This window comes from Haliotis asinina, chromosome 4 (genome assembly GCF_037392515.1).
Source record: "Haliotis asinina isolate JCU_RB_2024 chromosome 4, JCU_Hal_asi_v2, whole genome shotgun sequence".
NCBI lineage: Eukaryota > Metazoa > Mollusca > Gastropoda > Lepetellida > Haliotidae > Haliotis > Haliotis asinina.
Window position 1 is genome coordinate 23773951 of NC_090283.1, and position 10427 is coordinate 23784377.

At 40.9% G+C, this 10427-nt stretch overlaps 1 protein-coding gene across 3 annotated transcripts in view; it reads left to right on the forward strand.

Annotated features, from left to right (window-relative positions):
* LOC137281404 (uncharacterized) overlaps window positions 1-10389 on the forward strand; it is a 29481-nt gene extending 19092 nt beyond the window's left edge. For all 3 annotated transcript variants that reach the window (XM_067812607.1, XM_067812608.1, XM_067812606.1), the window contains 5 exons: window positions 4672-4762; window positions 5202-5273; window positions 6871-7064; window positions 7551-7593; window positions 8915-10389. In XM_067812607.1, the coding sequence (XP_067668708.1) occupies window positions 4678-4762; window positions 5202-5273; window positions 6871-7064; window positions 7551-7593; window positions 8915-9096 (576 nt within the window). In that variant the 5' untranslated portion in view covers window positions 4672-4677 and the 3' untranslated portion in view covers window positions 9097-10389. The remainder of the gene's footprint in view (window positions 1-4671; window positions 4763-5201; window positions 5274-6870; window positions 7065-7550; window positions 7594-8914) is intronic.
* Window positions 10390-10427: the final 38 nt, after the last annotated feature.

Below are 10427 nucleotides of genomic sequence, written 5' to 3' on the forward strand. Positions count from 1 at the left end.
CATTTTTACTTCATTACAAATGTATTATGAAAACAAATGAAACACTTTGAAGGATCTGCCAGTGGTAGAAATGGTAAAAAACTATTAGGACGGAAAAATAAAGGCAATGTACGTCTCTATGTTTTGGTTCATAACCCTCATAAGTTTATTGTTGTATTTGTAGGATTATGAAAATTAATAAAAGAACACACGGTCTGCTTATGCTTATAGTAAATTTCTAACATGACTGTAAAATTTAAACATTGTATAGACTGCCAATGTGGATCCTATTTCACACACATGCGCGATCTAGTGTGTGTTTTCTGTCATATAGATTCTGCTGAATGCTACAACAAATAAATTAAAACAAAATGCAAATGATGAATGTAAAACAGACTAATTTTATAGCAACAATGTCAGGCTACTACCTTGTTCAGGAATGCATCCATCAATATCCACATAAAAGAACGATATTCCATTCATCTGCAGCTGGTAAATAATCCTGCTGTATGTTGTGTTTCTTACAACAGTCTAATTTGCGAAAAAGTAACACATTGTTTCACGTCTTTCAAATTGGTGAAAACCTGATAAACCTCTCATTGGTCACCCAAGAAAGTACACCTGGCAACTAATTATATGACGTCTGCCATTCTAAGTAATTTAGTTAACCAATAATGAGCAATCAATCAACATAATGGTGGTTAATTCTTTGAAGGGAGGATGTTGTGTTTACACTCTCACTTTACAACAGGGTGTAGTCAGTATAGATTGGTACGTCTACACACACTGCCTTTTGACATATCCGCTGTAGAAGATGAAAATAATTAATCAATCAGTGTGTTATCGGTTAATCTTTTGATTGATGTTTGTTTTGTAACTCAGCTGATAAACCCTCTTGCATCACTTACCTGCACATATTACATAACATTCAATACATTTGCCACCACAGACCTTTATTTAAAATGTTGAGTATTTACTCCAGACAGGAGAAATGCCAAACGGGAACCTTTGTTGAGTAACCTGAGTGGTGTTACCACTAATTATACCTGTTTGTAAATTCATTAACTGACCACCAAGAGAATGATGACAAATAACACGTGTAGGTTTACACCATCAAACGCGAGTTACAGCAAGGAAGATGTAATCTCTGTGTCGCATGCAGCCTGAAAACACTTATGGGCCGAAACTGTTTTGAGGATACCAACGGAACTTCATTACATAAGGAATACACACAGGCATTTGCTGTGTACTTGGGTAAATAGGTGTAATCAGGTTTTTTTTTATGTAAGAATATTTTCAGATTTCACTACCAATGGCAAAGTCATTGGTTTTAGTTCACAAATTCAAATAAATCAACTGTGTGTTTTTATTATCATAGATAATAAACCAGGGTAGCTACCATAGCTACGTATGATATTTACTATTATCTGGGCCAACTCTCTAACTATCTAAATATAAAGCTTTGCAATCTTTTTAACCGAAACAAATGGCTTGCTACGTGCCTGTAGAGATAATATTTTCACATAACATGATTAAATATGGAGATAAAAAACTCAGAAATAGGATCAAATTGGATCAGTCACTATACCATCCAAGCATCTGAAAAAAACTACACTGCTGGGATATTTTGTTACAATCAGACAAGGAATACCATGGATATTTTTAAATAATGACATGTGATGGGCATCCGGCCTCCTGACTGTTTAGGTGAAGAAATTCTGCTAATATGGACAGGAGCCCAGTCCCTTTGTCCGTCATGGTCGAGGGAGCGGGTGCTGACTAATTTGCAGATTGGTTTCGTAATTAGACCGTTTGCGAGAAACATTATTCGCTCCGCATCAGTGCCCCTTTAAAATAAAAAAGTTGTTTAACAAACTATCATTAACATATTATTAGGACAAAAATTCTGCAAAAACCTCACAGAGTTGGTACAATGTTTTTATTTATGATCAGCCTTTCATTGAGTATGTTATGCTTATTCGTTTTCAAGTTACATTGCAGTTCATCAGTGCACGGACTATAGCATTGTATAAAATAATCAGGATATGTGAGTGAGTGCATGAGTTGAGGTTTATGCTGCACTCAACAATATTCCATTATATGGCGGGAGTGTGTAAATAATCCAGCCTGAACCAGTGATCAATCCAGACAATCCAGTGATCAACAACATGAGCATCGATTTCCCCATTTGGGAACCGATGATATGTGTCAACCAAGTCAATGAGTCTGACCAGCCTATCCCGTTAGTCGCCTCTTACGACTAGCAAAGTCACCTTTTGCAGCAAGCATGAGTTGCTGAAGGCCTGTTCTATTCTGGACCTTCACGGTCATCAGGATATGTATCAGGACTGTGTGGGTTAAATCACTGCCTTGTATGGTAGTCACCCCCAAAGTTTTAGAATTAATAGTTCAGTATGAAAGTTAACGCTAAATATGGCATTGTGTACTGTAAATCATGAAATTAATGCGAACATTTTATTAATGCGAAAAATGCGTCTGTACATGTGTCGCATTATTAAAATGACGCATTTCAGTCTGGGGGTGTACTTTTGAATAAACGGAAATCTCTTCCTTTCATTGACACTACTTAATACCTATTGAAATTATTCATCGGCAAATTTTGTCACTAAGCAGAAGTGTTGACACTACACCAGACAACACAGGTCACTTCCTCATTACGGGTATCGCAAGTCAGTTATCACTGGTTACAATAATCACTGTCAATTGTTCAAAGTCATTGAGGCACATCAGCCAGACCGGACATTCTCCAGCCACGCAGGATCGTTTAGCGATCTTTGCTCACCTTTGCAATCGCGGCCTCCATCCATTTGACATGTAGAGGCTTCATCACACTTATTCGTAAATCCACAAGTCCTTTTTGGAACCTGTGAAATTGTCTGACACTTTGTTGGCATACCAATTAATAAATTGGTTCTTCATGGCCACCTTGAATTCACCATCAATTGTTGTCATAAGACAAGTAGTAGCAAGCAATCACGTGATCAAACATGGCAGCGTAATCAAAACATTGTTAGCTCCATTCCATTCAATGCTTAACAAGTTCAATTCAGGTAACTAGTGTGTGGTAATAAGAAATGAAAAGAAAATGAACAACAAAGAATCAGGGTGTCGCATTTTCTGATCAACACAGCTTCCTGAGCTCGCATTAATTTCATGACGCATTTTAGACAAGACCTTTGCACTCGCATTAAATTCATGACGCATTAATTTCATGATTTACAGTATTCACTGAAACGAACTTAAGGGGCAGCCTAGCTGTTCACGTTTCACACTAACAATCTTAACTGTGTCATCCAGCTGCCAGGTCATCAGTCAATGATGTCTTGACCATGACTGGACAGCTGTCAACCTTGTCAGGCTTTCTTCAACCTATACAGCATGATACAGTGAGACAATAATACGGATTGCACAGCATATATGCTGAAAATACACCCATAGATCCAGCCTGTTTGTACTTGTGAAGATCAGGGTTAGAATTGATCTTCCGTAACCCATCACTTATTGACACATTAGTTCATCCTAACTGCATTATATGTAAGTGATGTTGATCACTGGAATGTCTGGCCCAGACATGATTACAGAATGTCACCATACAGCTGGAATTATTGCTGTGACGGTAATCAACCAACCAATCAATCAATCAATCATGCAAGGAGGTCTGCCAATACAGGGTATGAAGGAAAGCAATGTACCAAATCCAGTTTAATTATTTCACATTTGGACATGTTTTTTGTGTTAAATACAGAATCTCCTGTTCATGGTCTGGTAGTCACTGGTGTATATAACAGGTGATCGTCTTGCGTACCTGTTACATCCACTTCTGATACCATGTATGTAATTACTCCCCTTGTGAAGAAACTTCAGTTGTACATTAGACTTTAGAGCTTTACACATTTGTTAAATGTCTCAAGTGTGCTCATATTTTCATCCACTAGATTACCTGACCTTTAGGTGTTTATTAGCACATCTGGCGGCAAGTCAAATAAGTTTACCCCTTGGCACATTGTTTTTCTCTGTCCGCTTCTGTCATTCAGTGTCTATTCTAGGAGGCATGATTGCACGATTTGCGCTAATAATGATCAAATCGCGCCCCATAAAAACAACAGAACGTGAACTGTCTCGCATAGTAATTTGCTCCCTAACTACCTTTCAAAAAACATATTAAAAATGCATTATATTGACAAGGAATGACGTTTTAGATCAGAGTCGACCACAGAGTCAAGTTCGAGTGACAACATGTAAACATAACAGAGTAACCTCCCTTGGTTAAAACCACTGTCGTCACTGGGGAAACGAAATTCCATTCATATCAGTTTGAAAATAGAAAACATTTTTCGATGGCGTTATGATTTGATTAATTAACAAATTGACAACGTTAGGCTATGAACTCTAAACATAGTGCTTGTGTGGCTGTAGCGGCCACAAAATTTCCGAGTCCCGTACTGGGATTCGAACGACAGACCTTCTGATCCGAAGTTGGACGCCTTGTCCACATGACCAAAGAGGTTAACCCCGTCAGCAAGCTGACAAGGTAATGATGCCATCTGTGGGATGACTCCACTCCCTGCTACATGCTGCACTTGCAAAACACAGTTTCGTCGATCTTTTTTAGAACATCAGTTCGTTTTAGCTTTGTTTTCGAAATCAGATCTTTTGTGTTATAATTTTCAGTCAACCATGCCTATGCCTTTTGACACTGCGATTGGCATTTTGATCATACTTTCTCAGGAACAGTGGAGAGACCTTGAACAGGTATTCTCTGGTAAGTTCTTCTCAAGATCTAATGTGTTTTTAAAATAAATATTGTTGCTTGTATATCTTATATGTATATCTCAATGTAAGGTGGGTAGAAAATATAACACATGGCTGAATAAGGTCAATTCATCATACATTCTTTTCAATTGGAAACAATGCCAAAAAACTGCACAACATACGAATACAGTGGAAGCTGTCTAAACTGAAATAATTCGATTACGACAATGTGCCAGATTGTACAGCTGAGGATAAATGTACAAGCCATGGACGGGACTGAGATTTTATGCTGGTGTTGACAACTTGATGGACTGGACAGATGCCGGTTTTGACAGCATCCACTGTAGCACAATCTCTTTATGTAACAGTGACTGAGAAACAGAATGGCGAGATGACAAAGTGCTACAACATCAGTGATGGTAATTTATGATTTGCTGTTCTTGTTGTAGTTAACTTGTACATACATGTACTGCTGGTGACGGAGTATGAATCACAACACCATCTTTATCAACGAAGTCAAGGTGAGTCACTTAGTTGGGTTAGTAGTGATGTGTTAGCAGGGTAGTTCCTTGGAAGTCTGTGCAACCTGGTGGGGTGCCACTGAATCCTGGGCCAACTTGCTCACCGCAATCTTAGCGCTAAAATGATTGTAACTCCCATTCTCCAGTACAGACTTAAGATAGTCATAGCACTAAGACTGCTTTGTACAAGTGAGCCCTGGTGACATGTCACCCAAGGGCATGTCTCTGAATCCTGGTGGCATGTCACTGATTCCTTGTGGCTTGTCACTAAATTCTGATGGCATGTCACTGAATCCTGATGGCATGTCACTGATTCCTTGTGGCATGTCACTGAATCGTGATGGCATGTCACTGATTCCTCATGGCATGTCACTGATTCCTCATGTCATGTCACTGATTCCTTGTGGCATGTCACTGATTCCTGGTGGCATGTCAGTGAATTCTGGTGGCTTGTCACTGATTCCTTGTGGCATGTCACTGATTCCTCATGGCATGTCACTGATTCCTCATGGCATGTCACTGATTCCTTGTGGCATGTCACTGATTCCTTGTGGCATGTCACTGATTCCTCATGGCATGTCACTGATTCCTTGTGGCATGTCACTGATTCCTCATGGCATGTCACTGATTCCTTGTGGCATGTCACTGATTCCTTGTGGCTTGTCACTGAATCCTTGTGGCTTGTCACTGAATCCTCATGGCATGTCACTGATTCCTCATGGCATGTCACTGATTCCTTGTGGCATGTCACTGATTCCTGGTGGCATGTCAGTGAATTCTGGTGGCTTGTCACTGAAACCTTGTGGCATGTCACTGATTCCTCATGGCATGTCACTGATTCCTTGTGGCATGTCACTGATTCCTGGTGGCATGTCAGTGAATTCTGGTGGCTTGTCACTGATTCCTTGTGGCATGTCACTGATTCCTCATGGCATGTCACTGATTCCTTGTGGCATGTCACTGATTCCTTGTGGCTTGTCACTGAATCCTCATGGCATGTCACTGATTCCTCATGGCATGTCACTGATTCCTTGTGGCATGTCACTGATTCCTGGTGGCATGTCAGTGAATTCTGGTGGCTTGTCACTGATTCCTCATGGCATGTCACTGAATCCTCATGGCATGTCACTGATTCCTCATGGCATGTCACTGAATTCTGGTGGCATGTCACTGATTCCAGATGGCATGTCACTGAATTCTGGTGGCATGTCACTGATTCCTCATGGCATGTCACTGATTCCTAATGGCATGTCACTGAATCCTGATGGCATGTCACTGATTCCTTGTGGCATGCCACTGAATCCGGGTGGCATGTCACTGAATCCGAGTTGCATGTCACTGATTTCTGATGGCATGTCACTGATTCCTTGTGGTATTTCACTGAGTCTTGACACCATTTCTCTGTACCGTTGTCATTGAGCCATGATGTCATCTGTTTTATCCTGTTGGCATGACTTGTTACTACTTGGCATGGTTCACATTTGACTTTATTAATAATTCTGTTTTCCTATGTTATATGTCACACTTCTTACTTTGCTGTGAAGGGTTGCCCCTGAACTGGGCTTTTGTTCACTGTGTATCATCCTTTCCTCCTCAGGTCAAGGCCCTTGGAGGAGACAGATGCGACCACGTGGACCGCTGATGGCATCCCAAGACCGCGCTACCCAAACTGACCCTGAACAGTTTGGCACCGTAGCTGAATTTGCCCCCAACACTGCAGCAGCAGCAGGTCAAGCTTCAGCTGCAACATCGACCTCAGGGGACCCAGAAGTGCCTGTCCCTCATACAGTGGTATGTTTAGTGCAGTGTTTAGTTCTGTTAGACAATCTTGGCTGTATGATGAGATTAATATCTAGTCTCCGAAATGAACATATTTTACAGTAAAAATCCCGCATTAACATGGGATATTATTTATGATCGAGTGATGCACTCTCTCTCTCTCTCTATCTCACTCTCTCATTCTCTTTCTCACTCTCTCTCTCACACACACTCTCTCACTCTATCTCTCTATCTCTCGCTTTCCGTCTCCCTCATCATTCCTAATATAAAAATTTGTACATGTCATGTTACTGATGCTTACATTACATGTCTGTGTGAAGTATTTGTAATGGCATGTTGACTTGTTGGAGGAAATGTACCATTGTACCATGGTAATGGTAAAGTATATGCTGAAACGTTTTTTGGTTTATATTTATGCAGTCATATATTTTCATTGACAATTACATTTTCATGTTCCTAAACATGAGTGGATTGTAAGAGAATGTTTTCATGTTGTAGAGCCAGCAGGACTCGGGCTACGGAAGTCCTGGGCAGATGTCAGGTACGTCAAACAGGTTGCAGTAGGAGTGTGCTTCATTTAAGGTCAGTTGACGATGGTAATGTATGATGCATTAAGTGTGTCCTCTGGTGGAGGTCAGTTGACAGTGGTGATGCGTGATGCATTAAGTCTGTCTTCTGGTGGAGGTCAGTTGACAGTGATGCATTAAGCACACACTCCATTTTAGGCCATGTAGCAGTGATGCATCAAAAGTGAACTCCATTGAAGGTAAGTTAGTGGTGATGCATCCATTGAATGTCAGTGGACAGTGATGCATTAGGAGTTAACTCCATCAAAGGTAAGGTAGTGGTAATGCATCCATTGAAAGTCAGTGGACAGTGATGCTGCATCAGAAGTGTACTCAAGTGAAGGTCAGTGGGCAGTGATGCATCAAATGTATGTGCCATTGAATGTCAGTGAGCATCCATTGAAAGTCAGTGGACAGTGATGCATCAAATGTATGTGCCATTGAAGGTCAGTGAGCATCCATTGAAAGTCAGTGGGCAGTGATGCATCCAACGTATGTGCCACTGAATGTCAGTGAGCATCCATTGAAAGTCAGTGGACAGTGATGCATCAAACATGTGCCATTGATGGTCAGTGAGCATCCATTAAATGTCAATGGACAGTGATGCATCAAACGTATGTGCCATTGAAGGTCAGTGAGCATCCATTGAATGTCAGTGGACAGTGATGCATCAAATGTATGTGCCACTGAATGTCAGTGAGCAGTGATGCATTAGGAGCAAACATCATTAAAGGCAAGTTAATGGCGATACATTAGGACTACTCCATTAAAGGTCATTTAGCAGTGATGCATTAGGAGTGAACTCCATCAAAGGTATGTTACCAGTGATGTGTCATATACATGCAGAAATGAAACGTAGCATTGTTAATATGTGAGAAAATGCTAATATGTAAGTAAGTTTCTAATTTTGGACTCTGTTATAAAGCTTTCGATTACTTTAAAAACCTGTTATCTTAAAACATAGTTAAAAGTTCTGTTCTGGATTGCCAGTTCTCTGATATGATGACCTGTGAAGGTCCTGGGGTAGAATAGGCCTTCAGCAACCCATTCTTGCCATAAAAGGCGACTCTGCTTGCCATACGAGGCGACTGACGAGATTGGGTGGTCAGGCTCGCCGACTTGGTTCACACATATCATCGATTCCGATTGTGCAAATCGATGCTCATGTTGTTGAGGATTGTCTGGTCCATACTCGATTATTCACAGACTGCCACCATATGGCTGGAATAATGGTGAGTGCGGCATAAAACTACACTCACTCACTTTGATATAGTACAGACTTATTGTTGATTGCAGAACAACAGCGACCAGCTGACGTGACTGAGGATGCCAACAGGGCAACGGAACATGGTGCTGAGGGTCAATCTGACTGTGCTGGGGATCATTGTGATAGTGCTTGGAAACACAGTGATAGTGATGGGGGTCATAGTGATGGTGCTGGGAGTCACGATTATAGTCCTGGGGGTGGGGCCTTGTGAAGCTGGTGGGTCATTATGATCTTTTGGGGCTAGCCTAACACCAGGCTGTGACAAGGGACTGTTGACACCACATTTCAACATGATTCTCAATAGTAGCATTGTGACAAAACTATATCAAAGGGCACAAATGGACTATTTCCACTGTACTGAAATCCAGGGTATATAAGTAATGTCATGTCATGACTGTTGTGAACAATACATTGGAGAAACTTAAACAGCATAATAAGGCACAGAGTTTTTGTTGCCAGACGTGAAATCCCCTCATTTGGGTCATATCTCCACAACCCATAACCTCAGTGTTACCGAGCAGTTACTGACACGTAAAGGTCCGAGGTAGAATAGGCCTTCAGCTACCATGCTTGTCATAAAAGGCAACTATGCTTGTTGCTTAGGTGACTAACAGGATCGGGTGGTCAGGCTCGCCGACGTGGTTCACACATATCATCGATTCCCATTGTGCAAATTGATGCTCATGTTGTTGATCACTGGATTGTCTGGTCCATACTTGATTATTTACATATCGCCACCATATAGCTGGAATATTGCTGAGTGCAGTGTAAAACCACTCACTCACCAAGCAGTTGCTACCACTGGGAAGCTTTAAAAAACCAAAGAAGCAAGCAAGTTGTGAAGAGAGACCAAAGCATTTACATTCCTAATGTCGACTCATCTGTGTTTAACTTACCATCATTTCCAATGAACATAATTTACCCCAGTTGACATAAGTATCCCCACTGGACATCTAGCCTGACTTATTGGTTTATTGTTACCTATGTTTGTTACCTATGTTTGTTACCTATGTTTCTTACCCATCCAGGTCAAACCCTCCTGTTTTTGCATTTGTGTCACACAGCCCCCACCCCCATCTGCTTGATCTTTTAAAGTTGTTGTATTTTTGTACTTGTACATTGTGGAAACATATCAGAATAAGCAGATAAGTAGATGACGGCACTTCGCAAGACCTTGGTATCCGGTGACCAACAGTGTTTCAAGGTCTCATGGTTTTCAGTAGACAATAAGGAACTCATTGCAGGAATAACAAATTTCAGATCTCGCCCACCCCGGATTAGTCAGCTATTACGACTATCAACAGCTGTTACAGCTAAACATGGCTGCACACTTGGTCCTGTCTAGTCAAGTCATATTTGGCGGTCACACAGTTTGGAAACAGAACTGTTTGTTGAATATATTCTTGTCACCAGAAATCTGATATTGCAAGTTAGAGTGTACTATGGGAGATTGGAGCCAGCTAAGTACCGGAATTATTGCCTCACGATACTTACATACCTTATATATATACATATGGAAATTAATTAAGCAACACCAAATTC